Source organism: Canis lupus, chromosome 2, assembly GCF_048164855.1.
Source record: "Canis lupus baileyi chromosome 2, mCanLup2.hap1, whole genome shotgun sequence".
In the NCBI taxonomy this organism is placed as follows: domain Eukaryota; kingdom Metazoa; phylum Chordata; class Mammalia; order Carnivora; family Canidae; genus Canis; species Canis lupus.
In genome coordinates, this window is record NC_132839.1 from 66,702,191 (window position 1) to 66,729,349 (window position 27,159).

A 27,159-nucleotide genomic window follows, 5' to 3' on the forward strand; every position below is an offset into this window, starting at 1 on the left:
TCTAATCTTTGGAATTGTGGTAGAGCTTATTCAGAGACACGTATTACTATTTGTACATTGGTATTATTACCATATTCCCGCCATGTGGTGTGTGTATATGATGTCCAGGTGCTAATGTAATGCAGTTTTCCTTTAATCTCAGTTGAGTAGGGGAGAGCAGGCCCAAATAGCCAAATAAGACGGTGGTGCTAGGTCTAAAATTCATGTCTCTGAACTGTTCTTCCTAATACTTGTCTAACTCCTTCCTTTAACCTGTTCTGATAATTTTCTGGAACATAGCAAGTGGCCATATGTTTATTAAATGGTTGCTTTTCCAACAAGCTACACTTATCATTGCAGTAAGCACATTTCATCATTCTGCTGGATCTAAGCACTGCCTTGGATGCTGGGGATACAGCCATCATCACGTCCCTTGTAGGTCTTGGTAGTGAGGCAGACCCTCATGATGTGTCTACTAAGCAAAGACAAAGTAGTAAGGACTAGAAGAAGGGAAAATGGAAGATCCCAGCTCGAGCGGGTACAGGATGGAGAGGAAGCTAATTGATGGGAGCCTTCTTGGAGGAGGTAGCCATGGTGCTGGATTTTGAAAACCTCCATTATCTGTTAACCTTGAGATCCAGTTAGATTTCCATCCTCATCATCTGCCATGTTCTTTTTTTTTTTTTTTTTTTGCTACTGCCCTGCCATGTTCTTTAATTTGCACCCTAGAGATACACAAAGTAGGCTGTTTTGAACTCTGCTCACTCTCCCTTGTCCCTGAAATCCCTCTCTCTCCTCTTTTCTCTTGATTAGTTGTATTTATTCTTCAAACCTAATCTCAGTTTTGATCTCTTCCATTCCTTCAATCATTAAATTGGGCTGATTACCTTGCTCTGTGCTCCTATGGCCCATTACCAATCTATTCCTAGAATTGGCCATAAATATCCCCTTTCACCCATTTTCCCATTCTCCTCCTCCTCTGGCAACCATCAGTTTGATCTTTGTATTTATTGGTCTGATTCTGCTTTTTGTTTGTTTGTTCATTTGCTTTTTTTGATTCCACATATGAGTGAAGTCATATGGTATTTGTCCTCAGTCTGACTTATTTCGTTTAGCACAATACCCTCTAGGTCCATCCATAACATCTGTCAGAATGGCTAAAATAAAAAAGACAAGAAATTACAGGTGGTCTGTGAGGATGTCAAAGGAAAAGGAACTCTCATGCACTGTCAGTGGGAATGCAAACTGGAGCAACCACTGTGGAAAACAGTATGGAGTTTCCTCAGGAAATTAAAAATAGAACTACCACATAATCCAATAATTCCTCTGCTGAGTTTTTACCCAAAGAAAAGGAAAACATTAATTCAAAAAGATATGCGCCCCTATGTTTATTGCAGCATTGTTTATAATAGCCTAGATATGGAAGCAACCCAAGTGTCCATCAATAAACGAGTGGTTAAGGAAGATGTGGTATATGTAAACACTTGTCTTATTCATCTTCACCTGTCCCTATCTATCTATCTAATCTTAGTATCCACTATTAAATGCTTGATAAACATTTTCAAATTGAACTGCAGTGTAACTTTATGCCAAAACTCTCCTAAAAATACTGTGAGCTTGATTAATGTTGCCTGGAATGAACTTTCACTTACTCCAGAAGTGGTTGGAAAGCTATGCTTTGTTAACTCCTGAATATGGTGTCCCACACAGCTGCTGCTTACTGGGAATGGACTGTAATAAGTAGTTTTAACAGCTTTTGATGACATGGCTATTGCTTCAAAGTGTGGCATGCTGTCACTGCCATCCCAAGTGTTGAGTGCCTTCCTTCCACACCTACAGATAACACATAACATATTCTTTTCACTATTTTATCTTCTGAAAGACTGAGGAGATGAAGAGTTGAGGTAGATCAACAGCTACCGTAGAATCTGAAGCAGTTAAATAAGAAGTAGTTTTAGCAGCTGTTCTTTTGCAAATGCAAGCTAAATAATAATCGACTGTGCAGTATCGATGTGAGAGGATAGACACAGATCAATAGATCTGAGTGAGAGTCCAAAAATAGATCCCCACTTTATCAACCATGTACTTTTGACAAAGATGTCAATTAGAAAAGATAGTCCAACAAATAGTACTGAACTAACTGGATATCCATATGAAAAAAAACACCATGCATAAATGTTAAATTGATCATATACCTAAGTATAAGAACTAAAACTATTAAACTCTAGAAGATGGCATAAGTAAAAATCTTTGTGACACTCACTGAATAAGGCAAAGATTTCTTGAACCAAATACAGAAACTCTAAGAAAAAAAAAAGATAAAATAGATTTCATTAAGATTAAAAATAGTTGCTTTTTGAAAGACATAGTTAAGAACACAAGAAAGCAAGCCACAGACTGGGAGAAAATTTTCCTCAACATATATTCAACAGAGGGCTTATATTCAGAATGTATGAAGAATACTCATCACTCAAAGGTAAGACAACAAAGGTTTAAAAACAAACAAACAAAAACCTCCAACAATAGATAACAAGAACTTGAACGGACATTCACAACAGAAGGTATTGGGATGCCCAATAAGCACATGAAAAGATGCTCAGCATCACTAGTAACCAACAAAATCCAAATTAAAACCATGATGAGAGGGGCGTCTGTTTAGCTCAATGGGTTGAGTGTCCAACTCTCATTTTCAGTGTAGGTCATGGTCTCATGGGTTGTGAAATCAAGTCCTGTGTCAGTCTTCTAGCTCAGTGATGGGGGGGGGTCTGCTTGAGATTCTCTCACTCTGCCCCTCCCCCTGCTCATGAATGCTCTCTCTCTCAAATAAATAAGTAAGTCTAAAAAAACAAACAAAATAATGAGATAGATACTACTTCACATCCACTAGAATGACCAATAAAAAGACAAAAAAATACAAAGGTCGGTGAGAATGTAGAGCAGCTGAAACTCTCTTGCACATTGTTAGTAGAAACCAAAATGGTATAGGCACTCTGGAAAATAATATGGCAATACCTTATAAAGTTTCCTACATTTATTATATGACTCCATAATTTCACTTTTAGGTATCTTGCAGATACCTAAATGGAAATATATATTCAGACAAAAATGCATGGACATCGTTCCTAATAGACAAAAACTGGAAGAAACCCAAATGTCCCTCACCCAATGAGTAGGTAAACAAATTATGTGCCATGGAGTACTAATCTGCAATAAAAGAAGAGTGACATATTAGTACACGCAGCAACATGGATAAATCTAAAAACATAATTCTAAGTGAAAGAGTCAAGCACAGACCAATATGTACTCCTATACAATTTCAATTACATAAAATTCTAGCAAAGGCAAAACTATAGTCAGAGAAAGTAGAGCAGTGATTGCTGGAAGCCAGAGATATGGCAGAGGGAGAAGGACGAGTCTAAATGACATGAACTTTTTAGAGCAAGGGAACTCTTCTGTATCTTGATTGTAATGGTGATTATGATTACATACAATTATCAAAATACATCAAACTATACTTCTAAAACTTGGAATTGTATACTCCCTTTATAAAAAAGAGAAAAAAGAAAACTATAGAAACTAATGATTACTGGGAAAATTAACATTTAGGAGAAGAGATTAAAATTAATGTGCAAACAACAAATGGGAAAGTATAGACAATCTTGTAACAGAATGTGGCAGTGTCGTCCTGGATGTTTTACCTTTCCGGACTACTTGGAAACCATACCTGACAACCAGCATGGCTGTTGTATAACCACCTGTCTGGGGAAGGAGAGAACATGTGCTTCTCAAGACCAGTATGTAGTGAATGGTTTGTCATCTGGTAGAGAGGGTTAAAAATATGGACACTACCAAGATTAATACTAAGCAATTATTCACTTATTTGGTGCATAGATTTTACAGTAATTACTTAACAAGAGATGGCATTTAGCTAAATTACCTTGTATATGAATACATATTTCTTTAAAGATTGAGGTCCAGAAAAGACATATGTAAGAAGGACCAATAGGATTTGGTCTTTGGGAATGTTCTGTGTATGAAATTTCTCAAGTGTACCAATAATAAACGGGCTTCCTAATACATTTGTTGAATGGCTCCTACCATTGGTTATATCAAACATTTCACATGGTTGACAATAATAATAAAAGGCCTAAAGGAGATAGTTTAATCCTTGAAATTCATGACTGTAGGAAATTCTTAGTAGCATGTACCTTTGAATGGTCCAGGTATAGTACTGGATGCTGGTTATAAGATGATGAAAAGACATGTTGCCCATAGTATAGAACATATTTTTGTAAAGGGCTAGATAGTGTGTGGCCATAGTGTCTCTGTTGCAACTATTCAACTCTATTGCTGTAGCATGACAGCAGCCATAGACAATATGGCTGTGATCCAGCAAAACTTTATTTGTGAAAACAGTCAGTGGACCGGTTTTGGACCATGAGCTACAGCTTGCTCATGCTTGGTCTTGGGGGGTGATAGGCATTAAATGCATAAATATGTATTAGGCATATCATCATGTATTGTAATAAGTGCCATGAGAAAAAAGATGTTACCATGCTAGAAAAAAGTGAGGTATAAGGAAATTAGCTCCTGATTAGGTAGAGGGAGGGAGAGTGGTAGAAGGGTGCTAACAAAGTAGCACATGGTACAGTATATCTTCTTGACTCTCAATCATCAGTAAAGTCTACACCAGTCAAGAAATGCTTGTGCTAAAGGATTTCTCATAGAAACCAGTGGCTGAGCTCAATAGTGTGCGCCGGTTGATATGTGGTTGACATTGAAACAGCACAAATGGAGCAAATGGCAAGGAGGCCCCCCAGCTGGCATTGGGGTTCCATATAAGTTTACCTGTGTTTAGGAGAAAGGTCTAGAAACATACACACCAAATATTAGCAGCAATTACCTCTGGAGAATGACTGTTAGGTAGGCAGGTAGTAAAAGGGGACTACTTTGTTACAGACACTTCTTCCCTGTTTTAATATTTTATTTTTTTAATTTTTATTTTTTAAAAGATTTTATTCATTTGAGAGAGAGAGAGAGAGAGAGCAAGAGCGAATGAGCACACAAGTAGGGGGAGGAACAGAGGGAGAGGGAGAAGCAGACTTCTGATGTGAGACTCAATCCCAGGACTCTGAGATCCTGAGCTGAGCAGGCTGACTTTTAACCGATTGAGCCATCCAGGTGCCCTTTGTTGTAATATTTTACAATAAACATGTATTCCTTCTAAAAAGCAAAAATAATAGAATGATGAAAATTCTTTTCAAGGAATTTTTGAATAGATTTTCCAGGATGGAGGACAGTATATCCTCTATGATAAGGATTCTGAAGAGATCTCTAGAAGGACCCCAAATCATTTTAGTTTGCTCACAATTACATCTCACTGCACAGGATGCACGTGTGTGTGTGTGTGTGTGTGTTTGCACACACAAAACTCCAGATGCATAAGAATCAAAATAATAAGGTAAAAATATAAAGTTTTTGGAAGACAGTATAGAAGAATATCAACTTGGTTTTAGGGTAAGGGCACATTTTAAATGGTGACCACATCAGACTACATCGAAATTAAGAACATCTATTCATTAAAGAGTGAAAAGGCCAACTGTGGAAGTAAGAATATATATTCAAGACATATAACTGACAAAGGGCTCATGTCTAGAATTTTGGTCCTACAGATCAGTAAGGAAAGACAATCTTAATATATATTATAGGTGAGAAAGTTAAGAGGCATTTTATAAAAGAAGGAATCCAAATAAATCCAAATGTATTTAAACAAATAAATGGTAAATGTATGCAACCCTATCAGTAATACAGGAATCGAAAACTACCCCAAGGTTGGGTGGCCAGAACGTAGCCTAGACTAGGATGTGGAAGATGAGAGGCTGTACACAAATTGCTAGTGCATATATGAACTGGTAAAACCACTTTAGAAAACAGGTCACATTATTTATTATGTGGAATCTTGTGTACCCTATGACTCAAGCAATACACTCCTGGGTAGTATTCTCTTGAAATTGGGGCACCTGTACATGAGGAAATACAGTGATGTTTATAATAGCACTTCTCACGATAGCCGGGACCTGAATATATATATATATCTAAATGCCCATCAACAATGTTATATATTTGTATGGTCAGATACTGCCTGATAGTGGGGGTGCCTGGGTGGCTTAGTCAGTTGAGCCTCTGACTCATTTCACCCCCGGTCATGATCTCAGTGTTGTGAGATTGAGCCCCATATGGGGCTCTGTGCTGGGTGTGGGGCCTACTTAAGGTTCTCTCTCTCCCCAGTGTCTCTGACTCTCCCCACTCCCTCTCTTAAAAGAAAAAGAAAAAGATACTATCCAAAGTGAAAATGAATGACTGCTACAGACAATACAGGTGTATTTTATGCAAGATAATGTAGAGCGAAAGCAGACACATAAATATATGGTTTTGATTCCCTTTATTAAGAGTTTAAAAAACTATACTGTATTGGAATTCATGCTTGGGTTTAGGTAAAACCATACAGAAATGCAAAAACTTGGAAAGGATTTGCTTCTGAGAGGATGGGAAGGATGGTTATACTAAAGAAGACACAGAAAGATTCCTGGATATTGTGTTATCTTTTTCTCATTTTTTTCTTTTGTTGTAGCAAAATATACATAGCATAATATGTACCAACTTAACCATTTTTGAGTGTACAGTTCAGCGGCATTAACTATATCCACATATAGTTGCTGTGCAACTATCACCACTATCCACCTGTAGAGCATTTTTCATTGTCCCAGCTGACCCTCTGTACTCACTAAAGAGTAACTACAGTTTCCCTCTGCCCCTAGTCCTTGGCTATCACCAGTCATTCTACTTCTGTGTCTATGAAGAGACATATTTATCTACTCTGGGTAGATATTTGACTACTCTACTACCCAGAGTACTCAAATGTAGGGTAGACATTTGAGTACTCTGAGTCTCTCATGTGCTGAAATCATAACGTCTGTTCTTTGAAGAAGGGTTATTTCACAGCGTACTGCCTTCAAGGTTCATCCATGTTGTAGCACATTTAAGAATTTCCTGCCTTTTTAGGCTGATATTCCACTCTATGTATCTACCACATTTTGTCTTCTCATTCATCCACCAGCGGACACTTGTGTTGTTTGCAGTCTTTTGCTATTATGAATAATGCTGTGATGAACACAGGTGTACAAATATCTGTTGCGAGCCCCGCTTTCAACAATTTTCTATTTCTTGATGAGAGTTTTAAAATTGTTCATAGTGCCAATTAATGCTTAACTCATTTTCTATATGTGCATTACATTTTGCAAGGAGATTTTTTTTGAAAATCCTATAGAACTGGGATTCAGTTACCATGGCAACTTGCTCTCTGATTCTGTTTTTGCCTTTCTTCCTGTGATCCTCTCATCTTTACCATGAAGCAAGCTGTGTTTTCTTGCCCATTTAAAAAGAAACCTTTTAGTGAGGTATGAAACCTACAGAAAATTGCACAAGTAATAAACATCAACATGACAAATTATTCACAAAATCAACAGCCTGGTTTGAGGGTATGTGTTAGGTACATGAAGGGTATATGTCTGGAAACAAAATAATGTACATTTCAGGAGATCAACAAAGTTATATATATATATATATATTTTGAAGGAGGTCAACAAAGTTTTAAACTGAAAAATGAGTAGCTATTTAGATCTAAGGAGGTAAAGAACATGATATTGTAAAGTGTTAATACCTGGAGTTTTAAGTGGTTGCCTCTTAGGAGTATTGGGGGGTAAAAGTAAGTGGGGCAATATTCTTTTCATGATTTGTATTTTTTACTTTTAAAAATATATATTACATATTGCAATTTGAGAAATAATTTCTTATTTACAATTAATTAATCAACATTTATAATCTATCCTCCTCTACTCTAAACAAGACCTTTGTCATCACTTCAAATGATCCTCTAGGTTTTTCTCTGTTTTGCTTCAATTATCTTGACCTTTAGTATTATCTTGATAATGTTTTAAATCATGGCTCTACTATTTGGACTTATTTATGTATTGTGGGAAGATTTTGAGCCACATTTTATTTCCTAACTATAAATTAGACTGGTCTGTTTACCCACAATGGCATCTACTATCCCACGTTACAATGCTGATACCAATTACGTGTTTTTTTCCAACATAGCACCCCAAGCAATTCTCTGACTCCTGAAAGATGTCCTACAGTTCAACTTAACTCAAACACTGCTTGGAGATAGCATCAGATGCCACGGATTAAGGATTGGGTCCTAGGAGACCCACACCCCTCCTCCCACTTCAAGATATCAAAGTCCAGGCTGGACCAAAGTCACCTGTGCTTCTGACTGGCGATAGACTGGAGTCCCAACAACCTCCTCTTGGGTTTGACTCATTATGGGTTTATTATAAAAAGATTCTAACCTAGTTATAGGCAGATGGAAGAGATGCACAGGGCAAGATATGGGGAAAGGTCATGTAGCGGTCATGTCCTCTCTGAACTGAGCTACTGTCTCCAAATTTGCACGTGGTCACCAACCCGGAAGTTCCCTGGACCGTGTCCTTTTGGGGTTTTATGGAAGTTTCACGACTTTGGTGCTACTGATTAAATCACTGGCCATTGGTGATGGATTCAACCTCCAGCCCGAGGCCCCTTCCTGGAGGTGGGTGAATGGGTGGAACTGGAAGTTCTATCCTCCAATCACATGGTTGGTTCCTTAGGGGTTTCTTAACCAATTCAGGTGTGGCTGAAGAGGTTTGTTATGAAAATCAAGACCTCTTTATCGCTCTTATCACCTAGGAAATTCCAAGGATTTTAGGAGCTCTGTGCCAGAAACAGAGACCAAAAATATATTATGAATCACATTATCACATGTCTTCCTGTTTCTGGGATATTTTGCTGCTATTCCTTCTTTTTGGTGGAATCTTGAAGTAATTTTCTAGGAAATGGTTTGTGAGTGCTACGAGTTCTTACTTCTTTGCTCATACAAAAATTCCAAGAGCTAATTCCGGTGAGAAATTCTTAAGTAATTTAAAAACATGCAATCACTTCAGCAGTCTTTCCTTTTACCCTTAATACATATTTACTATGGTCTATCTTGTATTTTCTATTACACTGAGTTGGAGTTAACCTTTTTCACCTAGTAGGCTATAAAATGGCCTGGCAACCAAGGATCCAGCATAGTTAGTGTCCAATACTTGGTAGGTATTCAAAATTAAATTTAAATAAATAAATAATTTTTTTTTAAATAAGGAAATGAGGAGCACAGGGAGATAAACTTTCTGTCAGCGACAGGGACAATGAAGAATTCCTGCTGGGTATTAAAAGATGGGACAGAATGCAGAAGAGCCTCTTCATTTTTGTTATGGAAGATTTACTGGGCAAAAAGGAACTAAGGGGCACCTGGGTGGCTCGGTGGTTGAGCATCTGCCTTTGGCTCAGGTCTTGATTCCCAGGTCCTGGGATCGGGTCCTGCATCAGGCTCCCCACAGACAGCCTCCTTCTCCCTCTGCCTGTGTCTCTGCTTCTCTGTGTCTCTCATGAATACATAAGTAAAATCTTAAAAAAAAAAAAAAAAAGAAGGAACTAAGATTCCAACTAGAAAAATGGTAGCATATGCCAACATGCCAATGTATAAAGATGCAGGATTTGCTTGGAGGATATGGATGACAGTGATAGGCTCTGAGATGCTGCTAATGTCAAGGTTAGCTCTTTTAAGGAGTTTCTGCAATGTCTTGTAGAATATGAGATAGTAAGTTTCCCCCCTCTGGATACCTATGTCCTTAGAGGTAAAGCAAAAAAACTGATTACGATCAGTGACTTTAAAAATATTTTCTAAAAGAGCAACGAACCCTACTCCCTCTCCCCCCGCTGCCTCTTAAAGCCTGCTCATGTTTTCAAAAATTCTAACTCTTTAAAGAACTGTTCAGCCATCAGTAGGATGAGGAATTTATCCTATCCCTCTTCTCCTTCTTTTTTGTCTACAATGTGTCCACTGAAGAACTCCTAGACTGTGCTGAAAACAAGTAGGAAAAAGACAAGTGACTTCCAGAGTGTGTCAGAAGAAGCATCTGGAAACTGCACATAATTACAGCAAAATGATCAACAGGGTTTCACTTCTTGAATGCAGCATCAGTTTAGATATGGTAAACATTGATGATCTAGGATGATTACACACCACACTAGAAGTTCTACAGAATGTACATGGGGGCTACGGGTGAGGGTTGGGAGAACTGATGCCAGGGTGTCTGGGGTCAAAATACTGAGAAATACTGGGCGACTGGTCTCCCAGGTTCCCTCCCAGTACTGGCACTGAGCTGTAGAGGGACCTGGGCTGCATAATATATTCCTGTTACAAAGCTCCCTAAATAAGAGTTTACTGGCATCGATGAATATTTTTGTAGATCTGAAGAATAAGATTCCACAACTATGCCAATAACTTAATAGTTTATTAGTCAGTCAACAATATTACAAATATTTAAAAATTACTTAATATAAATAGTTGGCAGCAAACTATTCCATTACAGAGTTAAATTACCAGTACAACAGACAGACTGGAGATTTAGACATCTGGAAGATAACAATAAAATAAACTAAAATATTTTAACGAAAAATTTTAAGCTGAAGGCGTTTACCTAGTGTCCATAAAAGCATGGGTTCTCTTTTTATTTAGAAAAAAATAAAAAACGGCTTTAACACCCCATTAGGAATATAAAATAAAATCAACTGAAAATATTAATTTGCATATCAAAGAACCATTTATAATTACAATCCAAACACTCCATAAACCACTTGTGCGATTCTATACAGAAACTGGGAATTAGAAACTAGTTGCTTTAATATTACAAAGATTTCAGCTCCAAAAATAATTCAACATAAAATAAACTTTAGCAATTAGTGTCATAAAATTATATATTTCCACATAAAAATACAAAATAATATTAATGACAAGAATATGAAAAATTATTCCAAGTATTTTACTACTATTAAAATAAAATAAAACCCAAAAAAACAAAATAGAAATATGCATGAAAAAAGTCTCTCCTTTTGTTAGCAAAACACTATCCAAAATAACTACAATCATTTACATCAGTACAAAGATTTCTGGATTTAAAAAATAGTTGCAATGACAAAAGGGGTATCTTTTCTGACAGTAAAAAATGACACTGTGGATAAAATCTGCAAAATATGCAATGAAAAAAATAAATTTGCATTAAAAAGGTTTACACTGTTATTTTTTTTATACAAACATTAGAAACAGTATTGCACATCACAACACAGAATCGAGGTTAGTCAGCCTTCCAAAATGTGTTATATTCAAGTTTTGTAGCATCTTTGAGGAGAGGCTCTGTGCAGCCAGATGCAACAGGGATAAAATATCAAGTGTTTTCCATACACAAATATATAAATGCTAAATGTTTCCTTCTTAACAAAAAGTGTGGATTTTTAAAGTTTTTTTTTTTCCTCCACAGTCATACTTTTGGGCAGCAATATGAACATTTAGGGAACACAAGTGAAGAAGCTTTGAAAATACAAAAATACAATCAAAATTAATAATTTTCTACAAAAATAGTAAAATAAATATGATCTGTAAATTAAAAAAAAACTCCAATACAGTGTTTAACAGTTAGAAAATAAGAATGTAGTACACAAAAGGCAAAAAAAAAAAAAAAAAAAAAAAAAGAGGTAGGGGTAAAGTAGGGAAGGAAGGAACAAAAGATTAGATCGACAAGCTTTAACCAGAACAGAAATGGAGGTAAAACAAACCATACATTTCTGCCATTTTTACCCGTGGCGAAAAGGGGGTTCTGTTTCATTTCCCTTCATTCCCAATATTTATTTCTGTTTAAGAAGGGAAAGTGATTTTCAACATCTCCAATTATTTTCACCATATAATTTATTTTAGTGTTCATTATTTAATACATGAAAAGGCTCTTCAATTTTAAACATTAAGCAGAAATTATGAAAATAAAGTTAAAAAATCTGCGAAATTAAATATCTAAATAATTAACATTGCAAAACTACTGATTTCTTTTCTAAATTCCAAAAATTGAGGTATAGCAAAGGAGATGTCATCAGTCAAAAAAAGTGTGCCATAAAATAGCTGACTGTTGGAAAAATCTCTCACAGAGATATAAAAATAGTGCATAACAAATGTCAAATGGATCAAGGTTGGCAGGGTTAAGGTTAGAAAAGAATACTCCAAAAATCTGGAGGATCATGGTTAAGTAACAAATAGGGAACATCGACAAATAAATTAGTAAAAAGCTCTTCTGAAAACAGCATCAACTTGAAACATTAAAAACTTGAACCACAACCACAATAAAACAGCAGAGTTAGACATGAACCACATATTTTTTTTACAGTACAAAAAAGCACACCAGAGACAACCAATATTAAGATCAACACTTTGCTCACGTGAAGGATTGTCCCAAGGAGTTGCAGTAAGGCAACATCCTTGTAATTTTCTCTCTTTAGAGTCAAGAACCTTTAGTTCTGCATTTTTAAAAAACATCTACCATTGTTGGGTGCTTTGCTTAGATTGCAGAGTAACTTTTACATTAAAATATAGGGGCTAGTTGCATTAAAAATGCTCTAAAGAGAAAAAATATCACTAATGATATTCTAATAGTGTTCAGTACCAAGAGAAACTCATTAACTAGTGCATGTTTCCATGCCACTTTCTCAAAAAAACTGCAAGCAAAGTCATTACCAAAATTCCTTCATCAAAATCTAAAAAAAAAAGCAATTCTTAACCATTAAGAACAATGTTCCATGCAACAGTGACCCCAGTTTAGACAGAAGACCCCGATATACATAGGTCAAACATGTAAGCAAGTTTAAGCCAGATTTCACCATTGTCTTTAAGGTAAAATTGAATTTTATGCAACTAGCCGTCTGTATATTTCCCCATCTCCATTTTGACTTTACTTAGGTTTACTAAAAGTTTTGCATTCTTCTATAAAGTTCATTTGTTTAAATATGGGCTTCCTGTGGGTCTTACATTTGGTGACTGGTTAGCAGTGTGCTGGCCATCTTTGGTTTATAAAGGATGTCTTAACCATGAACTATCAAAGGGGCTAAAATCAACCTTCTTTAAAATTCTAGTATTTTTCTTTATTCAATCTTTTATCTATACTATATCACTGCACATGAATTAGAACCGCACATCACAAAATTGCACAGGGATTACAAATATTACATCCAGTCTGCATAAAATCGAATTCCACTACCGACCAGATCACAAAATGGCTGCACTCTCTAATCTAAAACTAATTTGCATATTGTACACATGTAGGACAATTGTTTTAACTTGAAGTCACAATAATGCATGCAAGTTTGCTTTTTTTAAACAAATTTTATAATTTGTTCATGCTACCTAGATTCAAGAGAGCTTTTTTTTTGAACATTTGCAATACCTCACCTCTTGTTAGTTAATAATTCTAGTGCATGCATAAGGTGTATACAGGTAAGTAAACATGCATTTTTTTTTTTTCACATTCTAAAACTATGGCAGTTTAGGCCATATTGTGCTGCCTGCATTTTATCTGCAATGCAGTGTGTCTCTAACGTTTTCAATCCCGTATTAATAGGTGGCATTTACACATAACACCTATATAGCAGCAAAGCTAATACAGCTTGTGATTAAAAATGTTTAAAAATAGCTAATAAATCAGATTATCTTGAGGTATTATTTCTTGCAAGTCAAAATGGAGAGCAAAAAAATCAACCCTAATTTTTAGTTTATGTATACACTGAAAATAGCAACAATAAAAATAAGCATTTGTAGCAGACATATTCCATCTTCACTATTATTTTGCTACCTTTGGTAAATTACTGGGGCAGATCTTGAAGTTAAAAACCCACGTTTAGAAATAAGTGCACGCTTCACCCACTATATAGCAGCAGACTGTTTGCCCCTACGCAAAACATTCTCATATCTAATTTTAACTTTACATATAAAAATAACTTGGAGAAAATACAAAAAAACATTTTATTTTAACATGAAAATATCACAAAAATTAGTAAGCCTGAGATGTAGGGTTTTGGTGAAAAACAAGAGGCTTGTAGTGTTTTGGCTGCTGATAAAGATGCATGTATTGGTAGCTGGGGTGAAAGCAGAAGAATGCACTTATTTCTTCCGCCTGTCGCGTCTTCAGACACAGTAAGCCACATGCACCCTTTCTTTCCTTGTTACACAGAGGCCGGTGTGCTATTCTTAGTTCCAGCGGAAGTGGATCTGACGTGGGCGATCAGCACCTTCCTTTACCAATGGCTTATGGAACTCACGTCCTGCACGAGAGTGGATATTTGCCCAACAAAACTCACAGTAATACTGCAGGCAAGTGACATTGGCACAGAAAAAGGGAGCAAATTTTCCACCACAACGTGCGCCCTGGCATTCATCACACATCTGGTCATCTAGCACATATGGCTTTACCTCCACCTGGAAAAAGAGTGAAAAAAAAAAATCTCCCATTAAATTTCCTTCAGAAATCATTTTAGTAAATTTAAAATGTTCAGAGGCATTTTCCCACAGAAATAGTAGGCAGTTTCCCAGGGAAATAGCTTTACCATATAGTAGATTAAAAAACAAAAACAAAAACCAACAACAAAGTCACTCTATTCTGACACTAATCATCTTTTTCTAAGATGTTTCATGTTCATAAGTGACAATGTGATTAAACGAGCACTTAGTTTGGTAGTTTTAGTTTATCTTGGTACATTTTCTTCAGAGGACTATAAACTGAGTGTTATTTATTATATCTTTTCAAAGGCATAAAAGACTTAAACTATACATCTAATTGATTCGTAAAACATTCTATCCTCACATAAGAAGTAACATCTTTAAAACAGCTGTGTGTTAGTATTTTGGGAGTTAGGGTGTTTGTGAGCGAAAAAGAGAAGGGCACAGGAGACAAATGGTTTTTATACCTTTTCCCCTTCATTCCAATAGCACCTGAGAGACGGCCCAACCCCAAACCACCGATTATGGCAACACTTCTGTATGTATTCTGCTTTTAACTACTTGGTATGTACACACACCAGAATTGTGGATAATCTTATTAAGGGCAAGTCTGGACTTCTGTGAATTTGTAGGATATAAAATCAAAGGCCCACGGAGAAGGTGTGACTCAGGAGAAGACCTCAGACTCCAGTCCGCTCTGAGTGCTAAGCCTCTTAAACCTCAGTTTCCACATCTGTAAAGGAAGAATACTAGAACCTGCTTCACAGAGCTGCAGCACATAAAAACATTTAAGGCAGTGCTTGGCACACTGCAGGGACTCTGCAAGCCAGTACTCCTTAGGAACAATAACTCCAAATGGAGAGCTACTTACTAGCTTTGAATGGTGCCAGGCAACCTAAGACCTCAGCCTATCCTGAGGACAGGAGGGAAAACTGAGTGTTTAACAGTTTGGTTAGAGATAAAGTAGTGTTTGTCCAAGGTAAAAAATAACAAGCCAACAATTTCTATTCTGAATGTATTAATACTTGCACGAGTGCAGAAAATGAATATATAAGGGTATTTATCTTCAGAAGCATTATTTATCACAATGGCAACAAAGAACAGAGAAAAACTGAAAAGTTGATGAAAAAAACTATAAACAACCATCTGACAGAAAGGTAATGGAATTAAGTTGTCTATATTTGCATTTCATTGATTACGGCTGGATAAACATATTTTATGTACACTGAACATTTTGCTTTTCTGAACAGTCTATCTTTTGCATATTTTCTTGCTGAAGGTTTTTTCTTTTAAATGAATCCTCTTTGCCAGTTAAGGATTTTTAACCTTTTGTTCCATTGGCTTTTGGTTTTTAAAAAGATCTTTGACACGAACTGACATGAACTGTAACATTTTTATGCTTAATCTTTATTTTTCAACTTTTTTCTTTATGGATTCTATCTTGATTGCCTGGCTGCTATTTATGATTCATTTCTTCATTATAATATTATATAACTATATACACATATCTTAGTATTGTTATAATATAACTGATAATAATTAAAGGAATTACCAAAGAATATCTCATACTGGATTTCGTATTACTAGATGATAAACAAAATGAGCACAGGGAAAGTGTCTGCTCAATACTTAGTACCTAGGATCTAGCAGGATAGCTAGCACAAAGTAGAAACTGTATCTGAAGAAATGAGGTACATTTACATATGGTGAGTTTCTTTCTCATGATTATATCTCGTCTTTACTGTAATTAAAGACAGAGTGTCTGTGTGGTTTACTTCATTTCCGTAATATCCCATAAAATGCTTGGTGCGCAGGAGTTACTTAATGTAAAACTGTTGAAAAAAATTTTTAAATGCAATGATTTCAGTTATTTGTATTTTAAAATTCTAGATATTAGTTTATGAAGCTAATCTATTTACCTTTAACAAATTGCAGACTTTCAAAGATGGAAAATTGGATTTCAAACTTGTAATTTTAGACTATTCTGATTAATAATCTCTAAAAATTAACTCTTGTAAGTCTGAAAAGCAGTTGGAATTTCATCAATTCTGTAAGCTATTATTTCCTATTATGATGCCTTTCCCTAGAACTTATCTGTAATACTTTGTTGCCTGGATTCATAACTAATGAAATAATTCATATTTAATTATTCAACTTGAACTGTAAACACAACTCCCCCAGTAAGTACCAGAAGGTACAATGAATATTACTCATATTACAATGGAGTAACATATCAAAATTACAATGAATTACACTTTTGTGGTGATAGTGCTTCCCAGCTTTTGGGGAGATAGGAATTAAACCTCAAAGTGTTCATGAGCCAAAAGAGTACGCTGAATGAACAATTTTAATCCTTCTCAAATCTTTGGGTTATCAGTTATTAATTTAAAATTAATCTGTTGTTATGGTTTAATAATTAAATTCATAACCAGAGACACGAAAGGTACAAAGATTAGTGGTTTTTCTTTTGTGTGTGTGTGTGTGTGTGTGTATGTAAGCAGTAGTTAAAAATAGTTAAGGATAAATTTTTTAAAAATATTTTAAGTAATCTCTACACCAAATGTGGGGTTTGAACTTACAACCCCAAGATCAAGAGTCACACACTCTATTGACTAAACCAGCCAGGCATCTCTCAAATTATTTCAGATAAAATCCAAAATATACCTTAGTAGCACTTATCTTAAAAAATAAACTTTTCTCTCAGATATTTCAATGCCTTTTTAAGAAGGCATGCAGGTGTTCTCAATTCACTTGCTCTGCATCTGAGTTGCTCTTTAGGAATCAACTCTGCCCTAAATAATTGGCCCTTCAGCTATCATTTTGGAAACAAAGGATGAGGTAGGACACCTATAACATTTTTTCCCCTGTGCTTCTGCATATTAAAGCACTATAAAAAATAAATAAAGCACTATAAATTGTATACAATGTAGATAACCTCCTCCTTGACTGGATCACTTCTTGGCGAAAGTCAGGGTTAGACTAGATAGGTGGTCTAAAGCATGGCTGCACATTAGAATCACCTGGGAGCTTTATAAATTTCTGCTGTTCCTGAGCTATATTATAGCACAATCTCTGGGGTTGGGGGGGGGGACCCAGATGTCAAGATTTTTCTAAGTTCCCAGGTAACTTTATTCTGTAGCTGAGGGTGAAAACCACTGGACCAGAGGAACTCCAGTTCAACAAATTTTCCTGCCAGCAAAGACCTTCCACTTAGGTGTGTGTTGCAACATTTTAAGTAACAATGCAACAAAAATCAGTCTGCTTGTATGAACTGAACCTATGATGTGCTTTTTTCCCCATTTATGGGATGGCTTGGAAATTAAATTGATGACTACTTTTTAGAGCCCGTGGTCTAGTCAATCCATATCCTTTAACCAGCTCCCCTGCCTCCAAAAGTCTTTTAATACATACAGATAGCCTCAGGGAAGAAACTGCTAGAAACTGTTACACTGGAAAAATAAATACTGACTCAAGTTGTATCTACTAATTTAGATATTAAAGTTAAATTGCCTCTTATTCTTAGCATATCTCATCTGCACCATAATGCAAACATGACAATTTTAGAATAATGCTTAGCTTTATATGGGAACTATGAGCAGATTTTAGTATGAAATAGATTCGTAAGTGAACAACTGAGTTTTGGTCATTTTCTCTATTTTAGCTGGTAATCAGTACTAGGAATTATTCAATGGAGTAGCTTTTAGTTAACATTCATAGGACTTCCTAAAAAGTTCTTATTGTGATGACCTAAACAATGCTACTAAAGAGTAAATGTTTAAAGTTTAGGATAATTATTGTGTGTGTTTAGTTTATTTGTATATTTATTATTTTGTACACTTAGGGAAATATACAGTGTATTTTATTTTAAAATTAATGATAAAAGATAAAAATGCTTTAATACTTACTTAGTGCCAAACTAAATGCTTCTACATAGGAAAATTCATTTAATTCTCAAAGTAACTGTGAAAGACATACTATTATTGCTTTACATTTGATAAATGAGGAAAAAGAGGCACACTGAGAGTTAATTTCTTGAGGATTACAGAGCAAGTGGTGGAAATGGGATCTTGGGCAGACTAGCTTCAGGGCATAAGCTCTTAAAAAAAGCTCTGCCTCCATGGTCAGAAGGATATTAAGTATTAAGACCTTATTGGTGGATTAAAAACAAAGCAAAAAAAACAAACAACTTGACAAGGACATTTATATTTTGTATATTGTATCTAAGGTCCAAAATATGTTTAATAATTTTACATTTCAGGGGTATTTTGATATAATACTCTTTAAGAGTTAAAGAAGTATAAAAAAAATAAAGTGTTTGAATTATAGTATTAACTCTGGGTAGTAAGCTTTGGATCAGCACCTTATTATAAGATGTTAAATGCTTTCCCAATACAAAACTTACGCGTTTATCGATATCTCCATGCTGAAGCTGAACAAACCGAGCACTGATGGCAGCAATATAGCTCTGCTGATTAGAAAAAGCAACTCGACCAGCACCTTTTGGATATTTTAGCTCAGGATCTGTATCAATTCCTGCATAACAAACTCCACCATACAGCCGGTCCATGATCATAGCAAGTTCCACTTGAAAAGGAAAAGAAATTCACATATAATGTGAGAGAACACAGTATATCAACAGTTTTTAAGTACTCTTTCATTATACAAATATTTTGCAGTTCTCCCTCCTTTCTGTACCATCAGGTTTTCCCTCTATATTGGATCACTCTTAATCTTTTAAAAAACAAATCAGAACTCTTAATTCTGTTTATTTCTCCCTCTTGGTAACTGCTTAATTTTTATGTTCCCCCTTTACAGCCAAAATGTTAACATTTTTTTCTTGTACTTCCCCATCCCTCTCTTCCTTGTTCAACCTTTTATAGCCAGACCTTCACCCCATGATTCCATGTTAATTGCTCATGCCACTGCCAAGTACAATGGTCAATCTACCTGGAAACAACAGTGAACATAGTTCATTTTTTCCTTTCCCTTGAAATACTTTCTTCATCTGGCTTCCAGGAAACATCATTCTACTAATTTTCATCTGGCCTCACAATTCCTTCCTAGTCTTCCTTGTACCTAGTTCTTCTTCAACTCTTGACTTTTCAATGTCAAAAGTTTTAGTCCATGGATTTCTTTCTATACTTGTGGGTGTAGTGTCTTCATCCCATGTCATGGCTTTAAATACCATGTTTCAGCCCCTAAATTTCTCTCTTCTCTGGACTCTAAATTCATCTATGCAACTATCTCCTGGACAATTCATACTGAGACATTTAACAGACCATCATCACTTAGCGTGTTTGAAATGGCACTCCTAATCTTCCCCATCCCACCAAATCTGCTCCAATGAATTTTTGCTGAGTCAATTGGTAATCAACAGAAAAGATGAAGTTGCCAAGACCTTTGGCTTCATCCTATTTTCTGTTTTCCAAACTGTACATGCAATCTTATGAACTTGATTTTCTTTCTTTCTTTTTTTAAAGATTTTATTTATTCATGAGACACACACAGAGAGAGGCAGAGACAGAGGCAGAGGGAGAAGCAGGCTCCATGCAGGGAGCCTAATGTGGGACTCGACCTCGGGACCATACCCTGAGCCAAAGGCAGACGCTCAACCGCTGAGCCATCCAGGCGTTCCTGAACTTGATTTTCCAAGTTCATTCTAAAATCCAATCTCCTCACCTCCATCACTAACACCCTATTCCAAGCTCTCATTATTTTTCATCTGGATCGTAGCAACAGCTTTATCTCTTTTCTTCTAGATTTACTATAAAAACAGTAGCAAAGCCCCTCAAAATTTATTATCAAAACAGTAGCAAGAGTAATTCTTTTAAAAATGTTATTAGATATAAATGGCTTAACTGAAATTTCTAGGTAGGTGCTCTAAATAGTAGCACAAACTTGCTTTCAAAACCGAGACCACAATCTTCCTCCAGTGTTCTTCCCCTCAATAGAAGGCACCACTATCTACTTAAGTGGCTTAAGATTGAAGCTGAGATTCAGCCTTTTGAGTTTACCTCACAAATCATCTGTGACATGTGTTCATTTTGCTCTCTTACCACTGCTACCTCCAATCTAAGCTCACGTTATCTTTCTCCTGTCCTGCAAAAATGGGCTCCTTAAATGGTCTACTCAAATCTACTCTCAACCTAATTGCCCCTAAAACGTATCATTAGCTACACTTATCCAGAACTCTTCACTGATTTTCCCTTGCTCTGAGGATAAATACCTAATTATCTTATTAGACCTGTATGATTTGACTCCTATTCACTTTTTCAATGCCTTTTTGTGTCTCCCCTCACTCCTTATACCCTTAGTCAGCCACTCTGGGCTTCTTTCAGTTCCTCCAACGCCCTCTGCTTCCTTCCACTAAAGATCTCTGAGTATGTTCTTCCCTTTGTGAAACACACTCCTCACAATCCTCCTGCCACCTCAACTCTATTCCTTCTGCTGTGTGTCAGCTCAAATAGGAGTATCTTTTAAATATCAGATTATACCATATTCCTTTGATGTTCTTCTATTCTCTATAGGCTTTCTTTGTAGAAGTTACATTCTCTAAGTATTTACATGTGTGAATGATTCTTTTAACATGTTATCTCCTGTATTGGAAGAGGATGTTCTCAGGGGTGGAAGACACTAGCACACTTCACAGGGCACATGGAATCATAAAACATGCTTGTACAGTGGGCATTTATGTCTGTAATTATGTTCCTAGATGACATCTCTGGTAAATCTCTGGTTCCTGGTTATTCGTGAATAGAAGTTTCTTACTTGTATCAAAGTGCTATTTAAAAAAAAAATACTGTTTATGTCTTCTTCAGATATCAGAATCAACCCACATAAAATAAAGAGACCCCAAATTCTTCTTTTAGAGACATACTTAAGAACTCAAAAGTCTGCTTGGAGTTAACTATTAATATTGATAGGTAAGTGTCCATTTCTCCACTTACTTGATGGTTTTAAAAATGCTTCTCAGAATTCTATAGAGAGTAACTTTTAGAGCCATGAGGAATCTGCCCCTTTCTTGTCCAATATCCAATAGTACCATGTACACAATAGTTCCCAAGTGTTTATTGAATTAATTCATATTTGATTTTTAAAGAAGCAACATTTGTTAACATCCTACTTACCAGCCCTTAATGGCCTAGGAACACCTCCAACAAAAATTGTTTTTCGAGGATCCAAAGGCTGAGAACCATCCATCACAAAATCACTATCACTTAAATTCCAAGGACGGATCTGAACCTATGAAGAAAATAACATCACTGTAATGAGTCCTACTCCCTTGACAGCTTATGCTGCTTTGTGCCAGTTAACAGTGGTCCTTCTATTTTTCAAAATTTTGTATAGTTTATTTTAAAACATTAGTATTTTTTAATCTAGATACTGTAAGCTATCCAAATTTTTTTAAAACTGAACTCTTAACATGGTAGTTTCTTTTTTTTCTTTTTTATCACTAATGCTTACTTCAAAATTGTTTTTGGAAAACCTGAATTTGTAGCCCAAAGCCCAAGCAGTATTTACTTACTGGTTTGTCCTTGATGGTGGGGCTGGAAACACACAGATAGAGTTTTCCATCTTCTTCAATACAAGCATCAATTAGTGCCTGAACTGAGCTCTCTTCTTGAAAGAGAAGGAATGCATAGCCTGTAATAACCATTAAAAATGAGGCATTATGGGAAAGTAAGCTATTTCACCCCAAATTTCAGTACTGTTTAGAAAAATACATGCTTTTGGAAAAGAAAAAATATTAACTATCAAATAGAGCCAGAACCATTAGACTTTCTAGAGGAGAACACAATATCCTATGGAATTCATGCAAAAACAGATACTCATTAATTAGTTATCTTATATAGAGTGCTTACTCCCCCAAAACTGTGCTAAAGGCTTTAAATAAATAATTTCATTAGACTCTCACAAGCCTATAAAACATTCTCATTTTATAGAATAAAAAAACTGAGGTATTTAGCAATTAAATGACTTGCCCCAAGTCAGTCACATGAGCAAGCAGTTGGTGGAGTAATTTCAAATTCAGGACAGCCCCCGAGGTTTTAAGAACTTGGCAGGATTACCCTGTTAAGCATATGAGGAAAAGATTCCTAGATTTGGATTAGAGCGCACTTGGAAAGGCTCATGAATTTCTGTAAAAAGGGGAGAATTCCATAGTCAGCATCACAACTTCAAGATGGTACTAAGGAAACTACCTGAAGGAGGCTGGAGTGAAACAGGTCCTCCAGCATGTGTCAGAACCTTTAATCAAGTCTTGACTGGGATAAGCAGCGGACACTCCTTTCAAACAGTCTGGACACTATATTTGGACTTTGGGCCCATGCTCTTGTTTAGATGCCTGGACTTTTGGGAAATAAGCCCCCCCCCCCCTTTCTTTGTGATAACTGATTGTCAATCTTTAAGCAGAAGACTTTATTATAAAAAGAAGATATCAAAATTTATACCACAAGTTCACCATTATATGATTATTCCTAGATGCTGACAACTAACTGACCAAAAAACATCCCTTTTTCCTTGATGAGATTTCTATGCAAATAAACCTAGAGAACTGTAATCTGGTTCTAATATGAAGTCATCAAGCAGGCCAGGCACATCTATTATACAATGTGTGAGGTCACATTTTACATAGAAATCTAAACACACAGCTTTATTGTTGACAATGCTATGACTGCCACAAAAGTCTGATGTGACATAAAAGTGCTTCATTTTAAAATTTTAATACCTGATTGCATAAATAAACCATCAAACCAAGCTATGCAAATAGAAACTTTCAGAGGTATGATTATGCAAGATTAAAAAACACATCACAGACCTTTCTACTTGCTAGAAATAATTTAAATATGCTTGAGAAAACTGGTGTGGCCTGGGTAGCTCAGTCAGTTAAGCATCTGTCTTCATGATCATGATCCCAGGGTCTTGAAATTGAGCCCCGTGTTGGGCTCCCTGCTCTGGTGGGGAGTCTGCTTTTCCCTCTAACCCCCCTGCTTATGCACTACCTCTCTCATTCTCTCTCAAATAAATAAAATCTTAAAAAAAATGCTTGAAAAAATAAATAATAAAGAGTGGTTTTTCTTTAAGTGAAGGCTTTAATTTTGATACAAGGATTTGAAAGTTATAACTGTTCTGTAATAATTAAGAGGATAAAAGACCAACTTATTAAAATAGTATTTTAAATTCAGTATATTTAATGTTAAGATTTGTGATATTAATTTTTGATATATTTTAATTTTGCTTAGTTTTACAGTAATACTTTATATTCAATATTCTTAATATTGCTTAATTATTTGTGTGATTACAAGGGAAGAAATGTTTGTGTCACAAAACTAATTAAGCAGCATGGCAGGTAAGTTATGATCTAGCTAAGGCAAACCATTAAATATTAAAATACTCTTACCAAAAACATACTATATAGCAAGCTCATACTCACATAGGGTAAACCTCATTCACTGTAAAAGAAACACATGTACATGTGTGGCTCCATATCCAAGGGCTCATGTCACTGCCTTAATTAGAAGGCAGCATCACTAACAGGATGCCTTCTATACCAGTGTTTCCAAACCATGGAAAACGAATTACAACAACAACAAAACTGCTTGAAAGAACAAGGTTTGGAAATACTGGTCTCTGGCAACAACAATTAACTATAATTGTATCAAAAACTGATTTGCCAGTGCTACTTTTCTGAGGTCTTTTTGTTTTGTTTTCAGTTTGAGAAAATAAACTAACCATCACCGCAAAAACCACAACAATGGCAACAAGAGCAAAGACAGCAACTATTCTGTTTGATCAAATTTGTGCCAACACATCTTTCTAGGCTTTGAGTCCACCATCCTTGTTCATTTATGAACAAGAGGCTCAGCCAAAAAAATGTATACCTGTCTCCACACAAACCAATTCTCACTCCATTGTAAAACTATTTCAATTCCTGCCTGGGACTCTGTTCAACTACTTTATATCTATCTAAATTGCACAGTACGTTCAGTTCAGATTTCGTTCAAAACTTCTAAGTGAAGCCTTCTCCACCTACTTCAGGTCAAAGGAATTTCCCTATCCTGTAGTATTTATAGCTGATTACATCATTTGTTAGTCAATTACTATTCTGTGCATTTCCAAGAACACAAAGATGAGTAAAAGCATAGTCTTAGAAATTATGGGAAGACTTGGGTATTAGCAAAGTCATCACAGATTTATAGAGTTGTAAAAATGTAACACTGCAGCTGTAACAAGTGCTTTCAAAATGCCGCGCCTCTGTGAACTGTGAGTCCTGAAAGTTTCCTATGAGCAACCAATATTTAAACTGAGACAAGCAGGGGGTATGCATATGAAGACACATGAGAAGAGCCTTCAAAAAAAAAAAACAAAAAAAAAAACAAAAAAAAAAACGAAGAGCCTTCAGGGTGAGAGAACACCATATGAAAGAGCCCTGAGGCAGGAGAGAACAAGGCCTGCTTTTGGAATCAGAAGGGAACAAGAAGCAATAATGGGAGAAGAAACCAGAGAGATAGGGAGGCCGGGCAGGGCAAATACATTTTTGCCTTTATTCTAACTAAAAGAAACCACTGAAGGGTTTTAAGTAGATGGTCAAGGGATTGGACTATCAGATGAGTTTTTGGAGAGATTATCCTGACTGTACTGTGGGAGAAAAACTGAAGAGCCAGAAGTATGGAGAGACTAGTCACATTCCTCAAGTGGGCTAGGGTATTTGTAATTTAGGACTATTAGAAGCTAATTGGCACTTTTATTGAACACTCAACGAACTTTATAAAAGGACAAGAGAGTGAAAAAATGGACAACAGATTAAAACTTAGTAAACAGGGATCCCTGGGTGGCGCAGCGGTTTGACGCCTGCCTTCGGCCCAGGGCGCGATCCTGGAGACCCGGGATCGAATCCCACATCGGGCTCCCGGTGCATGGAGCCTACTTCTCCCTCTGCCTATGTCTCTGCATCTCTCTCTCTCTCTGTGTGTGTGACTATCATAAGTAAATAAAAATTTAAAAAAATGTAAATATAAAACTTAGTAAACAAATGAATGTCTACATCTATATGGAGTTAATTTTCTGTCTATACCAAGTATCAGGAGGGCGCCTCGGTGGCTCAGTTTGTTAAGGGTCTGCCTTGGGCTCAGATCATGATCCCAGGGTCCTAAGATTGAGCCTCAGCAGGGAGTCTGCTTCTCCCTCTTCCTCCTGCTTTTTTCTCACTGTCTCTGTCAAATAAATAAAAGTCTTAAAAAAAAAAAAAACCAAAACCATAAACTAAGTATTTGGACCTCCAACACACCAGTAAACTCCAACAAATTTGAGTGAAAATATAGAGTACAGGGAGAAAGGTCCATAGCTTTAATCAGATTCTCATAGAGACCTGGGATTCAGGATTCCTGCTTAAAAGATGTTCTTGATTCTATAAGCATAAGATTTAAAGGTGTAAAATGAAAACATTGCATTATTCCATTTCTCTAAAAACCTACATGAATTGGTAAATGACAATTCTAGAATTCTCAGTGACAAAAAGTGGAGATGTCCCATATAATTACTAGAAAACTTTAGTTTTTGTATGCCAATAACTATTCTAATGTGTTTCCTTTCCCAGAGCCCAAATCAGACCACTTAAGAGATCCATTGGAGTCTTTTATCCAGGCTTGAAAATCTACTCAGCCAGGAGAATAGGTTTTTTTTTTTTTTTTTCTAAAATTTTATTTCAATGATGTTTAAAGAAAAGCCTTGTTTTTTTTTTTTTTTTTTTTTTTTCCAACTTCCCCCTTTCTTTTTATTCACTTCACAAAATCTGCCATTAGCAACCTGACTGGATTCACATTTAATTCTCTCCCCTCACCACCCCTGCTCATTGTGGGCAGGGGGTACTTCCTCTCCCCACTGACTGTGGCCTTGCTTTGCTTACAGGAATGACAGTGTAATTTGTGATTCTTGTGCTATGGTAACAGGCCACAGTAGTATCCTAGCAATAAGTTACTGGCACAACTAGGTATCCTGTTCACATCTGATCTCTTAAATATAATGAGGATTTGGACCAGTCACTTTCTTCTCCAGCTAAATTCACCCACAGAGTAAATATTGCTCTGTTATCTGTTATTGTTTGAAACACTTAAGTAAATCTTGCAACATTTATAATGTTCACGTGTTTATTACTATTTTTTTCTCAAATAGGTCTTAATTTCACTGTGTAGAGGGGCACTTTTTTTTTTTTATATATATGTCTGTACCCGTTACTTAGAAGGATGCTTCAGACAGAAAAAACCTCAAACATTAGCTGATTTGAGCCTTTGAAAATATTGTCAAATCATTATAGAGAGAGTGCAGCAAGTGTCTTATGGTTCCTGACTGGCTTAAAGTGAAACTATGAGAGTCCTTAGGCCCATTCTTCCTCACTTGACAAACATTACTAGCCTTCAAAAATTACTCTATTATTTAGTTTGTATATAAAGGTGTAAGGATATAATATTCGAAAGAGAACAAAACACAAAGTAATTTATGCTGTCTTATTTGCTCTCACAAAACTGATTCCCTAGAAAATATTAACAGCAAAAACTCTTACCTTTTGGTGGAAAATAGGACTTGCTTTCGGCTTTATGAGGCCAATCTACTACCAAAGGCCCAAATCTTCTGAAGCTAGCAGTTATTTCGTCTTAAAAAAGTACAATAATACACATTAGGAATTAATTTTAATGGTTTATTTTGAAAACAAACCATATTTTATAAGT

At 36.0% G+C, this 27,159-nt stretch overlaps 1 protein-coding gene and 1 long non-coding RNA gene across 28 annotated transcripts in view; one reads left to right on the top strand and one right to left on the bottom strand.

The window, feature by feature from the left end:
- Window positions 1–25,683, top strand: part of LOC140621079 (uncharacterized) — a 46,396-nt gene extending 20,713 nt beyond the window's left edge. The window contains exons 4-9 of one of the 2 annotated variants that reach the window (XR_012020792.1): window positions 8,137–8,629; window positions 9,968–10,112; window positions 14,169–14,308; window positions 14,924–14,998; window positions 21,253–21,357; window positions 24,148–25,683. This is a non-coding gene — a long non-coding RNA (uncharacterized lncRNA). The remainder of the gene's footprint in view (window positions 1–8,136; window positions 8,630–9,967; window positions 10,113–14,168; window positions 14,309–14,923; window positions 14,999–21,252; window positions 21,358–24,147) is intronic. The other variant, XR_012020791.1, reaches the window with a different exon arrangement.
- CPEB2 (cytoplasmic polyadenylation element binding protein 2) overlaps window positions 10,395–27,159 on the bottom strand; it is a 68,268-nt gene continuing 51,503 nt past the window's right edge. For all 26 annotated transcript variants that reach the window (XM_072805504.1, XM_072805433.1, XM_072805419.1 and 23 more), the window contains 5 exons: window positions 26,994–27,083; window positions 21,960–22,078; window positions 21,562–21,676; window positions 18,837–19,018; window positions 10,395–14,413 (listed from right to left, as the gene is read on the bottom strand). In XM_072805504.1, coding sequence (XP_072661605.1) covers window positions 14,186–14,413; window positions 18,837–19,018; window positions 21,562–21,676; window positions 21,960–22,078; window positions 26,994–27,083 — 734 coding nt within the window. In that variant the 3' untranslated portion in view covers window positions 10,395–14,185. The remainder of the gene's footprint in view (window positions 14,414–18,836; window positions 19,019–21,561; window positions 21,677–21,959; window positions 22,079–26,993; window positions 27,084–27,159) is intronic.